Genomic DNA, 25,653 nt, shown 5'->3' on the forward strand with positions numbered 1-25,653 from the left:
CTAACTCAGTTTTCCCGCAGCTCTGATCTCCAGACAGCCTTTCCTAAAATAGTCATGATGATGTATCCCCATCCAGATGTATTCAGCTTGGAGCTATTTGTAGAAAGAAAGCAGCATAAATATCGAGGTCGTATTCCTTGCCCTCTCCACGTCCTCAGCTGTCTGTTTGGCCCGCATTACCTTTCAGAGAATAGAAGATGTTTAAAATGAAATACTCTAACAAGATTTTCAACATCATGAAAAGAGGACACATCTTTGAAAGTCAAAATTACCTTCTTTATCCAGAAAATTAGCCTTCTGAGGTTTTCACATGGATAATATAGAAGGAAGTATAAATAAATGTTGGTTTTCACATGGATAATATGGAGGTTTCCACATGTATAATACAGAAGGCAATATAAATAAATGTTGTTACTAATAGTGATATAGTCATAAGACTGGCTGGCTGCTTCTGGTTCTACTAAATTATGAACCAGAAATCATGGACTTTAGGAACAAGAAAAGATTAAGGAAGTATAACTCCTTTAATACTTCCTGAATTTGGTTTAAAGATTATTCCCAGCTGAGTGTAATGGCTCACACCTATAATCCCAGCACTTTGGGAGGCTGAGGCGGACAGATCACCTGAGGTCAGGAGTTTGAGACCAGCCTGGCTAACATAGTGAAACACTGTCTCTACTAAAATTACAAAAAAATAGCCAAGTATGGTAGCACGCATCTGTTATACCAGCTACTAGGGAGGCTGAGTTAGGAGAACCCAGGAGGTGGAGGTTGCGGCAAGCCAAGATCGCACCACTGCACTCCAGCCTGGGTGACAGAGCAAGACTCCCTCTCAAAAAATAAGTACAAATAAAAATAAATGTGATTTCCCTGTGTTTTTCAGCAAAATCATGTTTGTTTTGCAAATTGGGAGCATGTCACAGACGGACAGCTGCAACAGTGACCTGAGTGGCCCCCACGCTGTGGACAAGGCAGTGCTGCTGCAATACAGCGTCAACAATGGGATCACCTGGCACGTCATCGCTCAGCACCAGCCTAAGGACTTCACACAAGCTCAGAGAGTGTCTTACAATGTCCCCCTGTAAGTGCCCCAAATGGAAAGGCATGATCTCATGCACAATCCTTTTGTGAATTTCTGAGAATCACAAAGTTTGAGGTAGAAGTTGTGTGAAGTTACCGCACCAGTGCCACAAAACTAGGTGGTGGCAGAACCAAGACTAACCCAGAGCTCCAAAGTGGTGTTACTGTTTTCAGTTAGGGCCCGAAAGGCACGAAGTAAAGCAAGGAATAAGGACAAGAGGGAATAGACAATAACAACTAAGTGAAAGGATAGTTTTTGTCTATTTCCCTTGCTTTAATCAGTTCTTCTAGTCTTAGAAAACCTTTATTTTCTGCTGGTGTACTAGTTTGAAATTTTACTGAAGCTAAGTACTCGTGTCAGTTGCTTTGCATTGTAAGACCAGCTTCTGGCACAGTGTCTGCCACACATGTGGCAGAAAGCCCTCCATGCTTGACCAAAAATCTTTGAGATATTAATGGAACAAGGAAAAGGAGGGAGAGAGAAGGAAAAGTTTTGCAAGTCCTTGAGTAGCCAATAAAATACAATGCCACTCAGAAGAATACCATGACCTAAGCCCATCTGAATTCCATGCACAAAATTTTGTTGATTTAGATTAGCCTATTGTAATACTTGATATCTAGAAGTCACAAACCAAAAAGTTCAGTTTCCTAATGTATAATATCTTTGTCCTTCTGTCTGTGACCCAGGGAGGCACGGATGAAAGGAGTCCTACTGCGCTGGTGGCAACCACGCCACAATGGAACAGGTCATGATCAGTGGGCTTTGGACCATGTGGAGGTCGTCCTGTGAGTATCTGATACATGGCATCCCATGTCCATTTTAGGAAGGTTTGAAATTCCTTTGATATGGCATGCTCCTTAATTCAGTACGAACTATTTTTGATAAGAAGCCCCCATAGGAGCACTTTGGCTTATACTCTTTTGCAACTACAAGTTATAGCTCAAGTCATCGGTGAAATAGCAAAGCCCCAAATGAAATGTAATGTACCTTAGAAAACCTCCATTAGTACAACATTTATTTAAGGATTGATAATGTTGGTTAAATTGGATAAAACAAAAGTCTCCAGGTAAATGGGAAACCATGTCTTACGGCAGATATGGGTTGCCTTATGAAATGAAATGACATCCTTAAAGAGGAAGAATTTGTAATTTGTAGTGGGCGGTGTATGAAGTGTTACTAGCTAATGTGCCCAATTACAGACATTCTCCATTTAATGGTGTGGTTGCAACTAGAATGAAGAATCTGCGGTATCAGATTGCTCCTGACCAATTCCAGCACCTAACCAAGTTAAAGGTGTTTTTCCCCTTTTGTATAATAAAGCTGTCACCACTGTCACCTGGCCGGGTTGACTGTTCCCTCACAGAGAGATGACTTGCTTTTTCTCTAACAATCTAGTTCCTGTAGAACTGGAATGCTTATGTCTCGACGGGTTCGGACTGATGGCTCCAAGTGGTTGGCAAGGAGAGGCGAATCTTCTCGGTAGATAGGTTCAAATGTTCATTCTGTTTACCAAATCCAAAATGAAATCAGTCCCGTGGCTGATTTCAGTCATTTTGCCAGCAAATTTAAGTGGTTAATTGGTAGGAAAACTACCAGATTTGTTTTCGTTCAGTCATAGCCATGAGCTGAATTTTTCAGTCTTGAGCTAGCCCTCGTTTTAGTTTTCACTGAGGCACCTGCTTGCATGGCATTCATATCAACCCCCAACTCTAAGAGCAACCTGGTCCCCACACTAGCCTCCTGTGCGCGCTGCTGCTTTTGGAGAACTTGCTGGGCTCTGCCTCTACAAGACAAAGTTGAAGTATAAAGTAACAGTTCAGACTCATCTGAATCTATGAGGCTGATGTTTTACTTAGGTGTTGATTTCCTCAGAGTATGTTATTCCAGCAGAATAAAATAACCTGGGCCCTAAAGTGAATCAGTGTACAGTAAGGCCATAGAGAGATGTCCAAATAGAGCAAAATCTAACCCCAGAACCATTTTGCTGTGGCTACTTTCCTTTCAGAACAATCTGATTGAACGTCAGAATCACTTGGGAAGCTTTTGAAAACATGAACAAATGTCCCAATGCCCAGGCCCATCTCTTTGGATGAGGCTTTAAATTAATCTTCAGTGGGAACTGGGCATCATTCTTGTTTTAAAAGCGGCTCAGGTGATTCTAATAAACTGGTAGAGAATAAAATTAGAGTCAACAGCCACTTCTTACCTTTCAAGTGGCTTGCCGATACAATTTACATTAATGGGACTTCTTATGCCTGACAAAGCATTAACGATTCCTATGGAAACTTCAAAACCTGACAGTCCTCAAAAGAAGGCAGGATACTAATCTTGCCCTTGAGTAAACACAATAATTCTTAACATATCACACATTTGAGTAAATATTTTCTTCCTGCCCAGTCAATTGCACTTACCTGTTTTGGATTCCAGAGACATATCATCACCAGTAATTTCCTCCCTTGTACTAAGATTAAAAAGCAGGAGTAGGGGGATTCAGAGGTGCCAATATACCAGCCAATGTAAAAGCAACCCCGTTACATATTGGAAACAGAATTCTATTCTTTGCTTCCTGTCAACCTGCTGCCTCAGAGGTTGGTTCTCAGAGCACGGCCAGGAAGCCTCAGCACACAGCACCCCAGAAAACCTCTCAGGACACCTGGTGTTGGAATTAATGCTTATAAGCAACTGCCAGCATCAATCTCCATATTTGAAATAATTTGAAGAATTTTTCATCTGTCAGGCTCTTATCCTTATAAGTCTGTTTTTATCCTGCATTATTATCTCAAACTCTCAGAGCCCTAAAACATTTTGAATGAGATAAGAGCACAGCTACACTTGCATGGTGTTGCATGCTTTGGATTTTATTCCAAGTCTTCTGTCAGGAATACTTTAAAAATTATAACTTTATATATACCACCATATGCTTTTATGTATATATAATTTCAAAAGCAAGTGCAATCTCTTTAATTAGGCATTTTAAAAATTGTTAAAGGAATATATTTTCCTTCTTTTTGAAGAGAAGTATCTTGCAAAGCTGAGTTCAATAAATGAGTTGTTTCAAAAATATATAATACTAAGATGTTATATTTCCAGAACTATGTTTTTGATGTTTTGCTGTGATCTTAGAGTTTAACATTTCTATACCACTGTACCCTTTCAGAGTACTTCTTTTCAAAAGAGCCACAAAGAGTTTTAAGGCATTAACTCATTAATATGCACTTAGTAGCACTACAAAATAATCATTTATTCATTTGGTGAGCACAGAATAAATAGTTCCAGATAATTCAAAAAATTAATGATAATAGTTTTCCAGAGTGTCTTTCAATCATATGAGGTACAAAGAATCTAGAGCCAAGGTTCATGTCATGATCACAAATATTTCTAATTATAACTTTGCTCCAGAGGACGTATATTTAAAAATAGAGAAGTGGAATACTTCCATAAAGCCCTATTAATTGAAAACATTCTCTTAATTAACTACACTTTTGTGTCAGAACACTTGGTTATTTGAACTAGCAACGTTAACTCCTCAAGTATGGTGGGGAGAGGAGCAGACAGAGGGTTGTATCTTAAGAGATACAAACTCTACCTAACTGAAGGTTACAAACAGGGCTACGGATATGTTTTTGCAACTAATGGTTGGGGCATACATTTCACTTAAGAATTTCTAGAAATGTGTTTCTTTCTTTAAGTGAAGGTTGGCCTTAATCTAACTTTATTACCATAGTTTCGCTTTTGTGCATGTGCACCAAGGACACATGCTAAAAACCCCTAGAAAGAAAAATTGTGGTCACGCATGGTATCTTATTTGGAGTTTAACCTCCGTACTGCCCATATTAACCAAGAAAACACAAGTTTAATGAGAACAAATTTAGCACTTTTCACAATATTTCAGGATTTAAGAGTGTATCCTAAATGAATAAGATTTGTAATATCCTTTTAATTAAAGGGTTTAATTGTAAAATACTACACGTGGAAGGATTTGCGTTTCATAAATATGGACGTACAGAATGACAAGCCCCACACTATATGGATGAAAACCACCCTTGTAGCAGCTAACAAACAAAGTCTGTTATGCTTGTTTGAGAGTGTAATCTTCCCACACTTGTGACATTTTCCAATAAAACCTGCACATGAAAAGCACTTCATGATGATTAGCCCCTGCTAATCTGCCATATAACAGATGAACCAAACTGACAGATAATTTTTTCCAGCCTCACTAGCTTACAAAAAGTCCTCATTCCGTAAAGTCTGAATGATGTGGCATAACACAATCATTGAGAATAAGTGTCAGAAACCTAATATCTCTGAATTCATTTGTTAGCATGGAATATTTATTTTTAGTAAATGTTTATAAATACATTTGGGCAGATCCCTCACAAGATCCATGCTGGCGGGATTCTTCTTAGGATAAAAGAATTTGTTGTCTTAGCCATTTTTGTTGGGCATTCATACTTCTATCCTAAGAATCTCCCTCACCCAACTCGCATTTCATTCACACATCACATTTCCTGCGTACGTGTCTAAGTCACAACCTGTCATGTGTATAATGAAGTGGGACAATTTTTGCATGTGTACCTTGAAAGCAAACTGCTCAGTAAAAAGCCTTTGTGAATGGATTTACTAAAAAAGTGTATTATTTCCACATTTATGGAGAACTGTAAACTTTATGTTGCTAACCATGGTCTTAAACGCATTTATCAGATTTTAAAATGAGTTCCATTGTGACCATTCCCTCATGCTATTCATTATCAAGATACTGTCACATTTTTGGCACAAATGATTTATGGAGATGAGCATATTACATTTGTTGCAAAACATATTTGTCCTTTATTAAATTTGATTGTGTTATCTGATATAGAAGACTTCTGTATTTTTCAAAGCCAGTTCCTTAATATATTCAGGAATTAGTATTTCCTAAATATAAAATAATTGAAAACTCAGATTTCAAAATTGTAGTTTAAATTAAACAATTTAATATTTATAATTTATATGCAACATTTATGCCAAATGTAGTACTACAGCTACATGTACCTTAACATATGGTTATGAGCAAATATTGCATGTTGCATTACATAGAAAAGTATATGTACATATTAGGTATAGAAGAATAAGAAATAACTTCTTTAATTTTTATTTTCAAAAGAGATGAAAAATCCTATATTGCGTCTAAACCTGATCAGACTTTTATGACTAATCACAGTGCTGCATGCATTGAAAGGCATTTTTTAACTTGTGTTATATTTCATTATTTGCTGTCATTGGTTTTCCACTAGAGTAAGGTAAGTCCTTCTTACTAAATCTGGGGAACTGTTTACTAATACTTTCATCAGTGTCACCAAACTTAACTGAGAAGTTTTGTAAAACACCTTTGCAAGTAGAAAAAAAAAATCTATGAACACAGTTATAAATGATACTGGTATATACTGGAACATTTGAAACTTATATCCATGTAAATTCAGAGTCAGTCAACTTGAGAGAAGTCCCTAATATGTACAGTATTGGGCACAACAGCATAGACCAGACTGCTAGTCAGCATTTCATCGCAGGGCAGCAGATTTGACTTAGATTCTCCTCTGTGCTTGACACTGTATGCTGCCCTTGAAGTGCTCACAGTTGATAAATTTGTTGTCAGGAGCAAGGGAAATAGAAATGTGTGCAAAAGATCTAGGGACTCTGATTAAATGTAATGTCTTCCAAAAGACCATGAGCGTGCCTTGACTTACCAATTCTCCTCTAAGTTAATAACTGAATTGGCAGACGCATTATGCGTTCATAAGACTTAGGAGTTCTAGATCTTCTCCTTAGGTAAGACTGGCCACTTTTAATGTATACTTATATTTGTCTTCTGATATACTTTAAAACTTAAGAAGGCAAAATGCTTATAATTTATCAAACATCAATATATAGTTCTAGAAGTTTTCATTTAATCCTTACATCTCCCTGAGGTACACATTATTGGATGTTACTCTCATTCTCATTTAGCAGAGAAAAGAAACATAAAATCTTCAGTATGTGTGAGCTATTTGTGCCTGCACTTAACTTGTGCATAGCCTTCCTGAAAATGCATAGCCTTTGAAGTCAAATCGTGGTATTCTCTATGCAGAGGCGTTTCAGTGATAGTTTGAATGGCAGCTTCCCATCTTATGCTCACCAATATTTCTCTCTAATTAGGTTAAACGTCTACTGGATTCTTATGTCTGCATTTATATAAACCATTATTTGTTGTACCATGTGTTTTGAAGATAAATTAATTACTGGCAAGTAAAAATGCCTAAATTTCTAGGTGCTCAAATTAGTATCAATTCTCTAACTCCTCCATTTTCCTTAGAATCCATTAAAAGATCAGTTGAATGTTTTCATAATACATGAGCTAAGATTTCATCTTCATTGAAGAGTAACAGTTCAAAAGAGCACAGAATCAGTAGTTATTCAAAGATCATGCAATAACCATATTTCCTCTGCAGAAACAAGGAAATATTTTATAATTCCATATGCCATCCAAGTCCCTAAACTCTCTTGGCAATGATGGAAATTTAAATTATCATTTTCAAGAAGACTTTGTTGTTCATTCTCCCTTCTTTCAAAGACTTACTCATAATGGAAGAATTTTTAAATGGACCTAGTTCTCTCCACAACCAGAGCAAATTGATATGTCAGGTGGCATAGTTGATATGCCTTGGGACAAACATAAACTGCTTTTATTGAACTTAAAATAAAAATTACTGTCTCCAGTAATTGCAGTAAATAAATAAATCTTTACAACTTCATTTTACTTCTTCTTATTTCAGTTATAAGGTTCTATAGCTGTACATCTACCTGTATCAAAAACAAAAATAGGCTCAAAGATATAAGTAAAAAATGAGTAAATATAAGATAAGCTTGTTAAAAATCCCCCTAATGCCCAATGCTGTAAGTTAGACATTTTAGAAGGCATAGTAACTGTTAGTAACCATGTCAATTTATCGAATAGTCTTAAAAGGCAGACAGCATTTTGGTATAGCTTGCCATAGTGCTTGATTTTAAAAGGCTTAAAAACCGGAAAATCTACTTAATTACATTCCAACCTAACTCGCTCAAAAGATTTTTATATTTCACATACCAAACTACCAGTTAGTTTCAAGGATACTTTGATAGTGTGGCTTTTTTGTTTGCTATTGAGGTAGAGTCTCGCTCTGTCACCCAGGCTGGAGTTCAGTGGGGTGATCTCAGCTCACTGCAATCTCCACCTTCTAGATTCAATCAATTCTCCTGCCTCAGCCTTCCGAGTAGCTGGGACGACAGCGTGTGCCACCATATCCAGCTAATTTTTTGTATTTTTAGTAGAGACAGCGTTTCACTGTGTTAACCAGGATGGTCTCGATCTCCTGACCTTGTGATCCGCCCACCTCAGCCTCCCAAAGTGCTGGGACTACAGACATGAGCCACTGCGCCCGGCCACCATTTTTAATGTGACTAAATGAACACTAGGCATCTATAGCAAGTCCATTACTGTATGCATATCAACATTCTCAGGAATCCAAAGATATGATACTGAACATAAACTTACTCAAAATTAAAGAGCATCCAGGCCAGGCACAGTGGCCATGCTTATATAATCTCAGAACTTTTGGGAGGCCAAGGCAAGAGAATCTCTTGAGGTCAGGAGTTTGAGACTAGCCTAGTCAACATAGCAAGACCGTGTCTCTACCCAAAAAATTAAAAATAAATAAGAAATATATTTAAAATATTTTAAGAAAGAACATTATTTAAAAAAAAAGAGCATCCAGTGACTCAAAATGTCCCCTAAATTGGTTGTAATAATCCACCTTGGACTAGTTTTTAGGACACTAAAGATCTGCAACCTGCGACTATTTATTTTCTTACCTATAAAGATGGAGACTTTAAATCAGCTCCATAATAGGTAAATAATTATATGGAGATATTGCTTTAAGCTATTAAGTATGCACATCAAGTTTTGTTAAAACTATATGTTCTTTTTTTCCCATATATAAGGTAACTTTCATGTCAATCTAGGTTGCATTGAGATAACAAAGTATCTTGAGTGTTCTAAGTTTATCTTTTTTTGATGTAAAATATTTTAACTATTTCAAATTCTCTTTGAGTACTTTATATCTTTAAGCATGTTTTTAACAATAATTTTCATTGCTTTAACTTTGCAATTATTCCTTATAGTTAAAGAGTAATGATTTACAACAGGAATCCAATCAGTAAGTCACCATAAGTTCAACAAACGTGCCTTGACCACCCAGGGGTCAGGCAGGAGGCTCAATGCTATGGTGCGGGGGTGGGGGGAGTTGGGGTCTGGCCCTCATACGAACAGAAGTTCAGTTGTGGGGAGCCAAGATATGAACACAAATAAGCTCCTTCAAAGCAGGAAATGAGCACTATGAGAGTTCAAAGTAGGAAAAGAAAGTTCACTTCTGGAGGGAGTAAGCAATAAAGAAAATGTACGACTTGTACACATAGAATCTAGGAAGTAATGTTGACAACTGGCCAGTGAGGTGGGTAGAAAGGACTCAAGGCAAGTCTGAGTAGAGCGGGTCTGTATAGCAACATAGAAAAAGAAAGGGCAGAATACGATTAAGCATGAAGAGGACTTGAAATGTCTGCTTAAGTTGGTTTAGCTGTTGCTCCATAGGTAAGAGGATTCTGCATGGTTTTTGAGCAAAATGAAGGCAGTGTTTGAGGAAAAGTTTACTGAATATGGTGTGCCAAATCAATTGCATGTACATGTCGGAAGGTTTGCATGCACATTTACAATTATGCGTTCAGTTATACTTTCTTAGTATTTCAAAGGTTTCCTTTTAGTGTTTTTTTTTTTCTACCAAAGGAAAGAATTAAGTTAAGAAGGCTAGTTCAGGGGCCCATAATAGCTCGGGGAAAGAACTGTAAGGGGACTGAGGATGTGGCAATAAGACATCAAGTGCCAGTCCCAAGATTTTGTGAATAAAGAAGCAACAGGATAATTTTTCTCGAAGACTTGATTAGTTCAATACATTAATTTGTTGTTTTTTTTTTTTTTTGTAACTTGATTTTACATAGGCAGCAGTTAGTACTTATAGAAGCTAATAAATAATGGATAAATTTGTGTCATCATTCAACTATGACATTGAAACTGATCAACTTAGTTGATACATGTAATATGTCACATGGAGGGGATGGGATGGGGAGGATAGTAAAGCTACCTAAAGACAAAAGATTTTTAAAAATCTTTTTCTCTACAGTATCTTCAGGATATATCTTTGTTTCCATTTTATTGTTTCTAGCTTTTGATATTACTGAAACCTAGGAGGGATGTTATTGGTACCTTATTTTATTTTATAAGATATATATCAATTTGAGGTCCTTTTATCAGTATTTTAGCACAGACGCTATTGCTTTTTGGTTATACATATCTGACAAAATTCAATTTTTGTCTTTTCCTTTGAGATATTTTATTATAAGTTTTCTTTTGCAATGATCAAACTATACAATTATCTTGTTTTAAAGTTGTCTATATTTTACAAGTGCTAGTACAATATAAGTATAATACCTGTTATACTAAGTAGAACATCACTTTCCACCTTACTAGCATATTGATGATTGATAATGCAGAAGATTATACTGCTCAGAACAAAATTACCCTTTCCCTCTCTTTTACCCTAACTCAAATTTATATCATATTGATCTTCATGTTGGAATCATATCACATGACATTATGTCCATTTTATGTTTTGGTGGAATTAGGGAGAAAAGGCTTTGGGACCATAAGAGTATTGAGGAAACTCAATGAATTTGAAAACAACTGATAGGCTCACTTTTATAAACCACATATTGATGCCACATATGGATATATTGTCACTCAGGTCAGAGTGTGAGAATATAATCCTTCAGTGATGCTACAGCTCACGATCCTTTTTAAAGGACCATGCCAAAACATTAACAGCTATCACTACTAGTATTGTACAGTTTCCTGCAGGACCCTGAAATCCACCTTCAGTATTTTTATCAGCTTCACACACAGCATGTATGTATAAATGTGTGTATGTACATATGTGGGGGAATATATACATACATATTTATAATTATACATTTGGTTACAGTTTCTTAGTATTTTATGACCTTTTTTCAGTGGAGTGTCTCTTTCCTAAGGCCGTGTTTATAAAATATAATCCAGATGCTTATAGTTTGAGGAAGCACAAGGGAATTTAGCATTCTGAGAAAAACTGACATGTTTCTTTTGTCCCATGGGACTGCATGAACTAGGAAGGTCAAGCTGATCCAGCTGACAATCTGTTTCTTTCTTTTTGGTTTTTAAGCTTTTAATGAGAGTGTTTCCTAAAGGAACCAAACTATTTTTCCTACTCGTTAAAGATATATTTAAATAAGGTAATGGGTATAGAGCACACTCTCAAATGAAATGTACCCAAGCAAATATTTTCAGGAAGCATTCAAGAATAAAACTCAAAATTCAAAATAGTTTCAGTTTGCTTTTGCTATGAATCAAGAGAATTGGGCATCTTTTCTGGTTGAGAGCTCACTCATGAAAAGACAGCGATTTCTTCAAGGCCAAAGGCAGTGAGTATAGATCCCAGCCTTTAGTTCCTCTGTCACTGGGTGGTAATGTCAGCATGACCTATTAACCCTGAAAATTTTCCAACAAATATCAGAATAACTTAGGACCTAGAATAGATTGCACATTCAATGATGGGACTTACATGCTCCTTCTCCTTTCCCTCCCTGCCTCTATCCTGTTTGATACTCACAGCACTCGCAAACAAAATTACATGATGAATTTTTCACGACAACATGGGCTCAGGCACTTCTACAACAGAAGACGAAGGTCACTTAGGCGGTACCCATGAAGAATCAAAAAGTTTTCTTTTTCCTTCCGACATGTGATGTGTTGCTCTCCATTCTTTTAAATCTCGCACTGCATCTGATATCAGGAAATCTCTGTGAAGGACTGGGTGATTACCTGAAAGCCCTTCTCAAGACCGAGTGTACACCACTTTCCCACACTGTGAACTAATGACAAGTGACTTATTTACTCATAAGTAAATGTCTTCATGTTGATGTGTCCGTGGAAATTGTGATCTGTTGTAATATCGGTTACAGTGGCAGTATTGACAATAAGAAATAGTTTAACAGAAAAATGAAGTTTAAGCACAAAAAAATTTAAGAGATTTTTATGTTTAAAATGGCATTTAGCACAGTATTTAACATTCTTGGTCACAAAGCTATTTAAGTGGACTGTATTTCAGCTATGTCTCATATTTTATATTATTAAATTATCATTGTCCTTTATGTATTCTCTTCTACAATATAACACATTGAAACTGTATTTACTTGTTAGGTTGTAATATTTTGCTGCTGAATTTGGGGCTACTTATATTCTGCAGAAGATTAATTGAAATACATATTCAAGAAGATAGTTGTAAAGATTATAGTATCTCCTTTAATATACTCCTTAAAATTGTATGTTGGTTTAGCGTTGTTTTGTGGATAAGAAAAATGCTTGATCCTGAAATATTTTCTACTTTAAATTGTGGATGAAGACCCTATTTCCCACAAAGAAGTTCCCATTTCTTTGTCTAAAGATTTTTTTAAGTGTTCTGTGGCTGATTTACTAACAGTAACTGCCATTTTGTGTCTGTGATAACAGAGTAATTTGTAAAACAGTGGATGTTTTCTCATTGTGTTTTCTTCGTGGATCGTTTTTTCTGCGGGTCATATTCATACCTTCGGAGGAAGTTGTATCAACACCAGCAACAGTATAATGGCCCTGTAGCTCTGAACGCTATTTGTGTAACTGAAAGGTTGCACTCTAGGGTGAACCAAGCTAAAAGCCCATGCTTAAATAAAAATTATGTCCAAAAGCCATTGAAGTTCATTGGTCTTCATTCATTTTTAATAAAATTCTATGTAAGATTTATAAGCCTGGTCAGGTTTGGAAATTATGATGTCAAATATTTGCACCAGTTTTTTCATCATTTATAATAGCGATTAAGAAGCCACACTTTCCATTTAGCCATTTTTCTTTATTCACCTTTTTCTGCTAATTACTCTGTAATCACACTAGGAAAAGTCAATAGATAATTCTCACAATGAGTTCACTGAGTTCACTCCTGAGAATTTTGTTAGCTGCTAACACTTGTCTTGTAATGAGCATTCATGTGTTCACTGAGTAAATATTTACTGAGTGCTATGGGCCAGGCACTGTGCTAAGTAAGTATTGAGGATAAAATGGTGATTGAGACATTTTCCCTTCTTTATTTTAACATCTACAAAATAAAAAAAATATGTTAAAATTATTGATTTTTTTTTTTTTTACTTCAAGAGAAGAAAAAAGAATGTTAAAACTAGAGATTTCAGCAATGGCAAACTTTCTCAGTACTTTTGACCCCTCTAATGCTGAGCCTAAATACTCCTACAATGAATGAATGAATATTTTGAAGAACAAATACACCCACTGGAGAACAGCACCTCTTAAAACACTTACATGTGAAAGAACTGATTTCAGAGGATTCTTTGTACCATAGTCCACTTTAGTCATTTTGTGTATGCAATCCTTCATCAAATATCTATTAAGGGTTACCATGTGCCAAGCACAGGAAAGGGCACTAGAGATGTCATAGTGAACAAAAGGAGACACAATCTCTGCACTAAGGAAAATCACAGTTAGTGGAGGAGGAAGACAGTTACTAACAATCACATAAATAAACTGATAACTGGGTAAATGCCTCTCTAAGCACTAAATATTCTTTTTATAAGCATCTATGAAACATCTACTATACTAATGTACATTATTTGTGAAACTACCATGAATGAAACATGGTTCTCTTTCTCAATGTGTAGTCTGGACGAAAACTCAGAAATACCAACTAACACATACTAACAAGAAGGGGCTGCCGTAGACGTGTATTTTGGGTCTTATGAGCACAGAAAAGAGAGTGGTCTATAAACATCCAGCCTGGGCAACATAGTGAGACCCTATCTCTACAAAACACTTAAAATTAGCTGAGCATGCTGGCATGCACTGTAGTTCCAGCTACTCAGGAGGCTGAGGTGGGAGGATCTGGCTTTAACCAAGCCCAGCAAAGTCGAGGCTGCAGTAAGCTGCAATCCTACCTGGTCGACAGAGCAAGATCCTGTCTTAAAGAAGAGTAAAAAATAAAAATTAAAAAATTGCAAATGATATCATAGTTAGTGGTGAAAAACTGGATGCTTTCTCTCTAAATTCAAGAACAAAATATTTCCTTTACCGCTTCTATTCAACATTGTACTAAAGATTCTAGCCAGAGGAGTTAAGTTTAGAAAAACAAAAGGCATCCAGATTCAAAAGTAACGCGTAAAACTGTCTTCATTGGGAAACAACATGATTATGTGCATAGAAAAGCCCACAGAATCTATGAAAAGCTACTGGAACTAGTAATTGGGTTTTATAAGATTACAGGATGCAAAATCAACATACAAAGATCAACTGTTCTTCTTCATTGTTGATGGGAATTTAAATTAGTATAGCCATTACGAAAACTGGCATGAAAGTTCCTCAAAAAACTAAAAATAGAACTACCATATGACCAAGTAATACCACTTCAGGGTATATATGGAAAGGAACTGAAATCATTATGTCGAAGGAACATCTGCACTCCCATGTTCATTGTAGCACTGTTCACAATAGCCAAGACATGGAATCAACCTAAGTGTCCAGAAGTGGATGAATGGATAAAGAAAATGTGGGGCCAGGTGCAGTGGCTCACACCTGTAATCCCAGTACTTTGGGAGGCCTAGGCAGACAGATCACTGAAGCCAGTTCGAGACTGGCCTGGCCAACATAGTGAAACCCTGTTTCTACTAAAACTACAAAAACTAGCCAGGCATGGTGGCAGGTGCCTGTGATCCCAGCTACTCAGGAGGCTGAGGCACAAGAATCACTTGAATCTAGGAGGTGGAGATTGCCGCAAGCCAAGAGGGCACCACTACACTCCAGCCTGGGTGACAGAGACTCTGTCTCAAAAAATAAAAGAAGAAAATGGGGTATATATACACAATTCAGCCTTAAAAAGGAAGGAATCCTGGCATTTGTGACAACTTTTGGATGAATCTGAAGAACATTATGCAAGTAAAATAAGCCAGACACAGAAAGACAAACATTGCATGATCTCATTTATATGTGAAATCTAATAAAGTTGTATGCCTACAAGTAGAATGTAGAGCAGGGGCTGGGGCTGGGGCTGGGGCTGGGGGTAGGGAGGGAGGAAATGGAGAGTTGTTGGTCAAGGATACAAAATATCAAATAGACAAGAATAAGAAGTTTTGAGATCTGTTGCACAGCAAAGTGACTGCAGTCAATAATAATTTATTGTATGTTTCAAAATAACAGTAAATTTTCAGTGTCTTACTATGAAAAATGATAGGTAAGTGAGGTGATGGATATGTTAACTAGCTTGATTTGATCCTGCCACACTGTATACATGTATCAAAACATTGAACCCCACAAATGTGTACAATTATGATTTGTCCATCAAAAACAATATTAATAAATTGTTTTAAAAGATCAGTTGTAATTTTGTACAGTGGCGGTATCATAGCCAGTGGGATTTATACAAAGCACAATTATTGCTAGTTGAAAAGTTTATTGTATTTCTATATGCTAGCAATGAGTAAATGTTTTTTAAAACTCTTCTTAAAGATTTATTATCTATGTTAAGTGTGAGCCAAGGTAATAGGACAAGTTATTAATAATTTAAATGACAGACCAGGCATGGTGGCTCACACTTATATCCCAGCACTTTAGGAGGCTGAGGCAAAAGGATAGCTTGAGCCTGGTAGTTGGAGACCAGCCTGAGTAACATAGCGAAATCCCATTTTTACTAAAACTACAAAAAATTACCCAGGCATGGTGGTATGCACCTGTAGTACTCGGGAGGCTGAGGTAGGAGAATCACCTGAGCCTGGGAAGCAAGGTTGCAGTGAGTTGAGATTGCACCACTGCATTCCAGCCTGGGCAATGAGAGTGAGACCCTCCCTAAAAAATATATATATATAGTTTTAAAAATTCATGATAGTGGCTACCTCAGGTAGGGGAATAAGATCAGAGAAGTGTATGCAGAAGATCTCAGCTCTATCTAAAATGTCTTATTCCTTTTTGGAAAAGGATACAATAATGTTAAGGTTTAAATGAATTGTATTCATACAAAATTGTTTATTGTATTGTTCTCTATTCTCATGTGAAGACCTAAATATAGCAAAAAGAATAAGGAGAATGTATCACGCAGACTCAGTGGGAAGATATATTCTAAAAATAAAAGTATATGTGCAAAAACATGAAGTCAGAAACTAGCTTGGCTCCTCAGGGGCGATGCGGAGCACTGGATTTGAGGGGCTTATAAGAAGCAGCCTGAAAAGATGGGGAGGGGCCCATGTTGCAGGAGTGACAGATGGGGAGTAATTTCTCATTCTAACAAAATTGAGCTTTAACCAGGAGGCATTCATTGAGAAGCTGTTGGAGGGTTTTAAGCAGATGACTTTGGGTCACTTCGCTCTGGCCGAGGTATGGAAAACGGTTGGAGTGAGTGAAGAAGAGAAGCTGGGAGACCAGAATTTATAGGTAGTCTTGAGAGGACAGTTAAGGAAGATTTTTAAATTGTCTGACAATAATTTTACTAAGGATTCATACTTCTCCAGACTAACTACAAACTGCTCACCTACAAAATATAGTAATAAAGACAAAAAGCGACTATGCATGTATGTATTTTGCAGAAAAAAAAAATCAGCAGTTATTGAAAGAATTCCAGTTCAGAGGTGAGAGGGTTTGTCATGACTACTCTTTCTCCCATGTAGTCCTTTGGGTGTTTATTAAAAATAAACGATTATAGTTTTTTTTTTTAAATAATCCAACGTGACTGTAAACTGATGCTGTCTTTATAGACATGGGAGATCATGCGAGGACAATGGCGGTGTCTCCACTCTCCAGTGGCCCTTTTACCGTATTCTAGTGCCTGGATCCCCTGTCCCACAATTCATGCCAGTGGAGCCAAGAAAGAGAAGATAATGTCTGGAAAATATAACTTTTTATGGAGAGAGTACTGGTAGAAAAATATATGGAGATATATAAGTGAATAATAAAAAGGCACAGAAATGTGTGTAAGAGCTATTGCATCATAAACCTAGAAACAGTAAACTAACTTAAATCAAAGTTATTACAATAGCCCCTTAATGTTATCAACCATAGAAAGCAGACATAATGAGACCAGTCAGACATTTTTTTAACACCTCTACAATCACCTTAACAGAAACTAAACAGCTCCCTTAAAGGCTGAAGAAGAAACTCAATCACTATTAATTTATATAATTTCTTTCATATCGATACTTTCAGTGATTTCAAGCTGGTTCTTTGCTCTGCCTCTAAATTTCCTAACTGTAACAGAATGCTTATTTTCTGGCACCTTCTATGTGTGGAGCTTGATGAAACAGCAGAGAAGGAAAGCTGTCTTTTGGCGTCTCTCTCTAAGACATACCCTGATATGGTTTGGTTGTGCCCCCACCCAAATCTCAACTTGAATTATAACTCCCACAGTTCCCTCATGTTGTGGGAAGGACCCGGTGGGAGGTAATTGAATCATGGGGGCAGGTCTTTCCCATGCTATTCTCGTGATAGTGAATATGTCCCTCGAGATTTGATGGTTTTAAAAAGGGGATTTTCCCTGCACAAACTCTCTTCTCTTGTCTGCCACCATGTGAGACATGCTTTTCACCTTCCACTATGATTATGAGGCCTCCCCAGCCACGTGGAACTGTAAGTCCAATAAATCACTTTCTTTTGTAATTTGCCCAGTCTCAGGTATGTCTTTATCAGCAGCGTGAAAACGGACTAGTACACACCCTCATGTAACCAGAAATCTGTTCAAATTCCCACACCATGAAAACCAGCCTTCATCCCCAGTCCTACCGACTAACCAACTATCATGTTGGAGAGAAAAATGTTAGGCATTTATTTATGGTGGTAGGCATTTACATATCTCACCAAACTTGTTAATATGATTAACAATTACATAATAATATAACTTTCCCTGCAGGATTTGTATTTTAGTAAGTAGTGTTAAACTTCCAGAACTATTTCAAGATCCAAAAGAATGAGTTTCTAATGGAGAGCCTTTGGATATTTAAATACTTAAGTATTTAAGTACTTTATACTGAGGTATATATTAGCAAAACAGCTTTGTCAGTTGCAAGTCTTCCATTTGGATGTTTCAGACACTGAGTTGCTAGCCCCGTGACACAAGTTCCACGGCCCAGCTTCCTGTGACTTTGACCTACAGGTTAGTCCACTAGATCGGTTTCAAACTCACTGCACACAAATGCTCAGCATTTGACAGTTTAAATACCTCTGATGGCACATCTGCCCTGCCCTGCTCATGCTACCCTGGTAGGCAAGCTTCTAAAACCAAGAAAACAGACCTGATCCTCAGCTGAAAGAGATATTGAGGAGCTGTCTAAGCCAGAGATAAACAATGTGTTGGTTACACTATTCCTTGGGTGACACTCTCACCCCAAGTCATTATTACCTCCCATGCTGCTTGGGATTGGGGCAGATCCAGGTTTTGGCAGCTTGAAACTTACACAATTTGGTAGAATCTCTAAGAAAAAAGACCTCAATATAAGAAATACAAAATTAGGTACAAAAGTGAATATTTGAAATGAGAAAAGAAATCGCAATGTTACAATTTTATAAATATTGAAAATTGATGAATATCATAAATATTATCTGGAACTGCCAGACTTCATCAAGAAAAGATGGATTAGAAACCAAAGATGTCTTGGAGGCTGAGGTGGGAGGATCACTTGAGGTCAGGAGTTAAAGACTAGCCTGGCCAACATGGTGCAACCCTGTCTCTACTGAAAAAAAAAAATAGCTGGGCATGGTGGTGGGAATCTGTAGTCCCAGATACTAGGGAGGCTGAGGTATGAGAATTGCTTGAACCCAGGAGGTGAAGGTTGCAGTGAGCCAAGATTGTGCCACTGCTCTCCAGCCTGGGTGAGAGTGAGACCCTGTCTCAAAAAGAAAAAAGAAAAACCAAAGAATCAAAGATGTCGTTCAATATACATATAAAATAGACAACTTTACACACCTGATGAACTCCCTATTATTTGAAGAGCTAATAACTAGAAGTTTCTGAATTTGAAAGGACCTATAAATCTACAGATCCAAAAAGTTTAGCAAACTTCAAGCAGGATAAACATAAAAAACTCTTCTTATAATTTGGTTTCCCTGGAGGAGGCACCACTTTCTAATTCTCATAACATCTAGTGATGGCCTTCCCTTTTCCTTCTTCCAGTTTTCTGCCTACTGTTCTGTTTGTATTTTCTCAGTCCACTTGTTGATAATAATTACTACAGTAGCCAGCGTTTGGTCCCTGGCTGAATCCATTCTGGTCCTTTCTGATCCATTTTGCAATCAGTGATGCAGTGGATCTTTTCAAAATGCAAATACGATCATGTCATTCCCTGCTCAACCTCTTCAAAGGCTTCACATTGACCCTACACAGTGACTCATGCCTGTAAATCCCAACACTTCAGGAGGCTGAGGTGGGCAAATCACCTGAGGTCAGGAGTTTGAGATCAGCCTGGCCAACATGGTGAAACCCCATCTCTACTAAAAATACAAAAATTAGCCAGGCATGGTGGTGGGCACCTGTAATCCCAGCGACTCAGGAAACTGAGGCAGGAGAATCACTTGAACCTAGAAGGCAAGAGTTTGCAGTGAGCCAAGATGGTACTGCTGCACTCCAGCCTGGTTGATGGAGTGAGACTCTGTCTCAAAAAAAAAAAAAAGTTCCCATTACTCTTAGGACAAAACTAAAATTCTTAATATGACCTGCCAGGGCTGAGCTGATCTAGCCCTGCCTTCCTCTCCAGCTTTATCTTATGCCACTCTACCCTTTGTGCTCCAACCACCGGGCCCTCTTCAGGCTCATTTCTGTTTTTCCAATGTGCCTCCTCACTTGCACCTACAGGCGTTTGCAGGTGCTGGCTCTTCCACACCCTACCTCCACCCCTTTATCTAATTGACTCCTAATGTTTGACAGCCCACCCCTTCCTGATCTGGATTGAGTTTTCTCATTTAAATGTGCTCATACTTCTGGATTTGCCTTTAGAGCATTTATCCAAGCTGGTAGTTACAGGCTTCTTAGTGTGATTGACCAAACTGTGGTCTCTCCTCCTCGGTTAAGCTGTAAGTTCCACGCAAGCAATTTACCAGTACAGTCTCAATGTCTGCCACATGGTATTTGAAAAATTAACAGTTATTAAAATGATAAATATATCCACCAGTATTTACTAAAAAAACTTATACTATGCAACTTATTAGCTTTACACACTTGGGCAAGTCAGTTAATATTAGCCTGTCTGTGTGTAATCCGAGAGAAATAATAGCTAGTCATGAAACTATTATAAGAAGTAAAAATATATGTGTGTCTTCAAAAATAAGTACAGTTCTATCAGCAAAAACAATGCTTTCAAGACAAAATACAAATGAGAAATTGAGAGTATATTTGTAACGTATATCACAGATAAAGAGCTAGTATTCCTAATACACAAAGATTTTTTAAATCAAAGGTAAAAATAGACCAAAAATTATATAGAAAAATGAGTGAAAGATATGAATAGATAATTAAGGAAAATCAACATAAAAAATGGCCCTTCAACATAAAAAAGTTGTTTAATGTCACTCATTATAATAGAGGTGTAAAAGAAGCCCCACTGAGATGCTAATTCTAACCCATCAAACTGGCAAAATTCAAAAGCTTTACAATATAAGCTCGGAAAGGCTGTGAAACATAGGCCTTCTCATACCTTGCTGGTAGGAATGCAAAATGACATAAGTCCTGAGGAGAGGATTATGGAAATAGCTAAGAAAACTACACATGCATTTACCTTTTGACCCAGCAAACACTTGATCCACTTCTAGGAATTTATGCTAGAAAGGTGAAAAGGTACATGCTCAAAGTTATTCATTGCAGCATTATTTGTAACCACAAAATATTGTATAATACATAACTATCCAAACATAGAAGACTATTTGAACACACTGTGGTACATACATGCAACATACTACTGTGTAGCTGTTAATAAAATAAAAAAAGGAAGAAGATCTCTGTGAGGTAATGTGATTTCCAAAGATACTGGTAAGTAGAAAGAGCTACGTGTAAAAGAGCGTTTGAAGAATGCCACCTTTTCTGTAAGAAAGAAGGGGAGGCCAGGCACGTTAGCTCACACCTGTAATCCTAGCACTTTAGGAGGCTGAGGAGGAAGAACTGCTTGAGCCCAGGAATTGGAGGCTTCAGTGAGCCATAAATGTGCCACAGCACTCCAACCTGGCTGACAGAGAGAGACTTCTGTCTCAAAAAAGGAGAGGAGAGGAAGGGAAACAAGAATACGTTAAAAAAAAAAAAAATCTGTGTGGATTTACAAAAACACAAGAAGAATAGCTGAGAAATCATGAAGTTGTTTACTCACACAGGATTGGGTAGAATGGGTGGAATAAAGGAGGGAAGACAATTCTCTGAGTATACCTTTTTAAATCTTTTTAATATGCTCTTTTTAACTTTCTTTTTCTTTTATCAGCTTTTATTTTAAATTCTAGAGTACATGTGCAGGATGTGTAGATTTGTTACATAGATAAGTGTGTGCCCGTGGTTTGCGGCACAGGCCAACCCACCACCTAGGTATTAAGCCCAGTATCCACTAGCTGTTCTTCCTGATGCTCTCCCTAAGATTCTAATACCAAAGAAATGACATTAAACCAGCAAGGATGGGAAGAGGGTAGGGAGTGGGGAAGATGCATATTAAAAGTAAACTCATCTCTAGAAATAAGAGCAGTATCTATACAAGTAAGTACATGTGAAGTGCTCAGAACAGTGTCTACTACATGTAAACACTGAACAGGTGTTAGCAACATTACTATTGTTGTGATAGTATATTTGGTACCTGGTGCTACCTGCAAAAGCAGTTTATCATCTGTCTACAGTGTTGCTACTCAAAGTGTGGTCCTCCAGCAGCCTATCAGGATCACCTAGGGGCCTGTTAGACATGCATATCTCAGACCCCGTCCCAGACCTACTGAATCAGAATCTGCATTTTTAATGGGATCCGCAGGTGATTCCTATGCACATTATAGTGTAAGAAGAACTGGGCTACACATATGTATATGACAAAATAATTTCACAAGACGGCAAAGGCCAAGTGGGAAATGAAGGACACCAGAAATACATGTCCCAGGAGCCCAACTCCTCCTTAGTAACTCATCCTTTTAAGATTTGTTTAGAGAAGTTCAAAAGCGTGGAGAAAAGCAAATTTGGTTTCCTCAAATCGGGACGCGGAGAGTGGTCTCGTGCCCTTGAAGAGAGCGTCCTCGTGCGGAGTACAGAGGGAATCTCCAGCCCTTCCTCTGGGATGACGAGCAGCACCAGCGCTCCAAGCCGAAGGCCGGGCCTCGTTTCTGGAGGGGGGTGGGGGGGGTGGTCTTCTTGGCAGAATGTGTCACTACAGTGTGCACGCGCAGAAGTTCACAAAGCAAAAAAAGCTCCTCTTAATGAACCAACTATAATCCTTGCTAAGATATAAAGCCAGAGGGCAATATGTATTTGAAATCATTTTCTATCCCTCACCCTCTTGATGTCCGCAAGGGCTGTGGCGCCCTCTTGTATCCCAATTGTTATTAGCAAAACAAGCTATTTCCTATCGTGTGTGTGTGTGTGCGCGTGCGTGTGTGTGTATATGTATGTGTGCTCTCCCACCTTGGAGTAACATGCTACGTTATTCGACGTAATGAAAAACAAAAACTTTTTTGTAAATTCTAACTTAAATCCCCGGAAAAAAATCCATATGCATTGCCTTGTTGTGCAATAAGTAGTCAATATTTGCAAATAAAGTGTTAAATGAAGGCAGTTCATCAAAGCTTTTTGAAAATTAAAAAATCACATTGTCTTCAGGATTTCCTGTTTTCGAATGTTCCTGTGGGAATCCGAGTCTCTATAATAATTGTAATTGAAAAGATAAGTCAATTTTTTTGTTTTATTTTAAAATCATAATAGGTAATGTTTTTCACTTGAACGCTATCCCTGTTTATTGTGCTTGCTTCAGCCTCGAACCTCTACTGACGTTCCACCTCAGGGCGACAAGAATGCCACCCGGAGAAACTGCTGGGCCGTAGGGGAAGGAAGTCTGTGTCCTCTGAGTACATGCGCGGGGCCGGACGACCGAGGTGTTAAATCCCAAGCACACTCTGGAAAGTTCTAGGTGTTTGGGAAGAGACCCCTGGGGGCAGGTATGCCGGCGCCCCTGCGTCCCAGCGCGGAGGTTGGCTGCGCGGCCTGGCCCTGGCGGGGCGGGGCGGGGCGGGCTCGGGTTACCCCGAGGCACGGGGTGCGGCCGGCTGTGCCCGTGGCGCGTCCTCCGAGAGCCGAACCTGGAGACTGCGCGCGTGGAGGCGGCAGCGGCTGGGGAGCGCGGCGGGGCGGCTCCGCCCAGGGCAGCCGGGGCCGGTGAGTGCGCGCGGGCGGCCGCGGGGCCGGGGGTCGCGGTCCCTCGGGAGGGGGCTGGGCTGAGGCCCGCGGGCCCACCCGAGCAGGGGTTCTGGCTGTCACCGCCTCTCCTTTCTCCCCGAGGCTAAACGAGCGGGCGACTGCGCTGAGCTGCCCGCACTCTGCCTGCCTCTGCGCAGGGAAGTAGACAGTCTGACGAAGCGCTCTCCTTTGCACCCTGGTCCCCTCGTCCTCTGCAGCTCCACACGCCGTGTTCACTTCACGTTTGCCTCCTCGGGTCCCCTCGGTGCTCATCCAGCCCTTTGCCGTTTTCAGTTTGGTTTTCCTCTTTTCCCGCGCGCCCTAGCTCTGCTTCCGAAACGCCCTCCTCTGGCCCTGCGGAGGCCGGCACCCGACTCTTTGGGTCTGGCGTGTTGGTATCCAAATCGAATTACACGAAACCAGGTCCTCGGTCATGCCTCTGGGCCTCTCTCCGGAGACCGGCCCTGCCTCCGCCGGTGCCCCGCTTTGGCCGCCCAGAGCTCCCAGGGAGCGGGGGCTGTGGTCCCGAGACTGGGCGCTCCGCTCAGGGCTGGGCGAGGCTCGAACCCCCGGTCCCCGACTTCGCTCACGAAGGGACTGCTCAGAGCATGACAGCCTTAAAAATTGGTACTGGCCCCCTGTCAGGAGAACCTGGCAGGTGCTCTGCCATCATAAAGGCTCTGACACGCTGGACTCCGGAAGCTCGCGGCAATATTTATTTTTGGGAAAGATTTAGTTGATCGGGAACCAGTTGACTTAGTTGACGGCCTCATCCAGTGCGCACCTGGGCGAGGCCCCGCCGGGAACGCGTGCTGGACGTTCTCAGTGAGCTCAGAGACCTATGGAAGAAACAGCAGCAAGGATCTGATCTGCTAGCTGTGAAGAAAGCCTCAGTCAGATACGCTGTGGGGTGGGCAAGATTCTTTTCCTAGCTTCGATGAGTACTGTGGAGTCTAGAATTTAAACAGCATTCATGGAGGCTCTTAGAACAACAACAAAAAGCAACCTTTTGCGGGGACATGCTGTGATTGAGCTTTTTCCTGCCTGAAAACTGAACAATGTGCACTAGATATAAAAATGTATTATCTAAATTTTAGGAATTTACAGCATAGAAATGCAGCGGAATTTGGAGTATGCATTAGGAAGTATCAACCTTTTTGAAAATTAAATTTAAAATGTATTTTTGCCAGGCATTCCTTCTAATAACTAGTATTGCTTTGTATCAGGAGACTTTCAGGCAGGGGACAGGAGGGAGGAGAGAGAAATTCAAACTAATTTGCGTTAGAAAGAAACTTAGGGTGAAGAGTTCCCAGGTAAGGTTCCTATGGCTCATATCTTAAGTGCACTGTTGGAAAGCTTTCTAGTCTGTTAGGTAACACCCGAAGCCCCAATTCTGTTACGTAGCATTTCTTTTTTCTCTCTCTTTAACTACTCTGAAACTATACAGAGTTACACGTTCCTCATTAATTTATGAGTGAAACCAAAAGAATTGACTCAATCCAACAAGTATTTCAGTGCCTTTGGCGTAGGGGTGCTTTGCTAAGAACGGAAGAACTGAAGGCTGAGGGCATTTCTAACAATCAATGGATTTACTTGTGAGGTGTAGATGCAGGTGTGCACAGCCTATTTAATTGACAATCACAACCAGTTGAGTTTTCATCTCATTCTAAATAACACGTGTGCCCCTGGTATCTTAATTTTTCTACCGTTGCAGGTAGTCTGTATTTTAGTAACCCAAGTGAAAGAGTTTTCTAGGGAAATCATGATAAATAGGAAGAACGTCCATAGTCCCAGGTGTTCTCATTACCATTGAATTAATAAAGTTAAAATCAACAAGAAAAATGAGATGATTTCCTTTCTTTTGGTTTCAAACTAGTGAAATCTTACACAAAAGAAGACACAGTCAGCATGGATATATTTAATCATTTTGTGCCTCTCAAAGTATGTTTTATCTTTCGGAGGATAGATGAAATTTCATGAACTCTTTCAATCCTTCTTTTGAAGGCTAGTTCCAGGACCAACTTC

At 39.0% G+C, this 25,653-nt stretch overlaps 1 protein-coding gene and 1 pseudogene across 3 annotated transcripts in view; both read left to right on the forward strand.

The window, feature by feature from the left end:
• Nucleotides 1-12,943, forward strand: part of RELN (reelin) — a 522,420-nt gene extending 509,477 nt beyond the window's left edge. The window contains exons 62-65 of one of the 3 annotated variants that reach the window (XM_039472914.2): nt 884-1,081; nt 1,768-1,866; nt 6,355-6,360; nt 11,829-12,943. In XM_039472914.2, coding sequence (XP_039328848.2) covers nt 884-1,081; nt 1,768-1,866; nt 6,355-6,360; nt 11,829-11,925 — 400 coding nt within the window. In that variant the 3' untranslated portion in view covers nt 11,926-12,943. Of the gene's footprint in view, nt 1-883; nt 1,082-1,767; nt 1,867-2,476; nt 5,983-6,354; nt 6,361-11,828 lie in introns of those variants that run through there. The other 2 variants (XM_039472915.2, XM_074379281.1) reach the window with 2 other exon arrangements.
• Nucleotides 12,944-15,628: 2,685 nt separating this feature from the next.
• On the forward strand, nt 15,629-15,756 carry LOC141580180 (U4 spliceosomal RNA; annotated as a pseudogene).
• Nucleotides 15,757-25,653: the final 9,897 nt, after the last annotated feature.

This window comes from Saimiri boliviensis, chromosome 10 (assembly GCF_048565385.1).
Source record: "Saimiri boliviensis isolate mSaiBol1 chromosome 10, mSaiBol1.pri, whole genome shotgun sequence".
NCBI lineage: Eukaryota > Metazoa > Chordata > Mammalia > Primates > Cebidae > Saimiri > Saimiri boliviensis.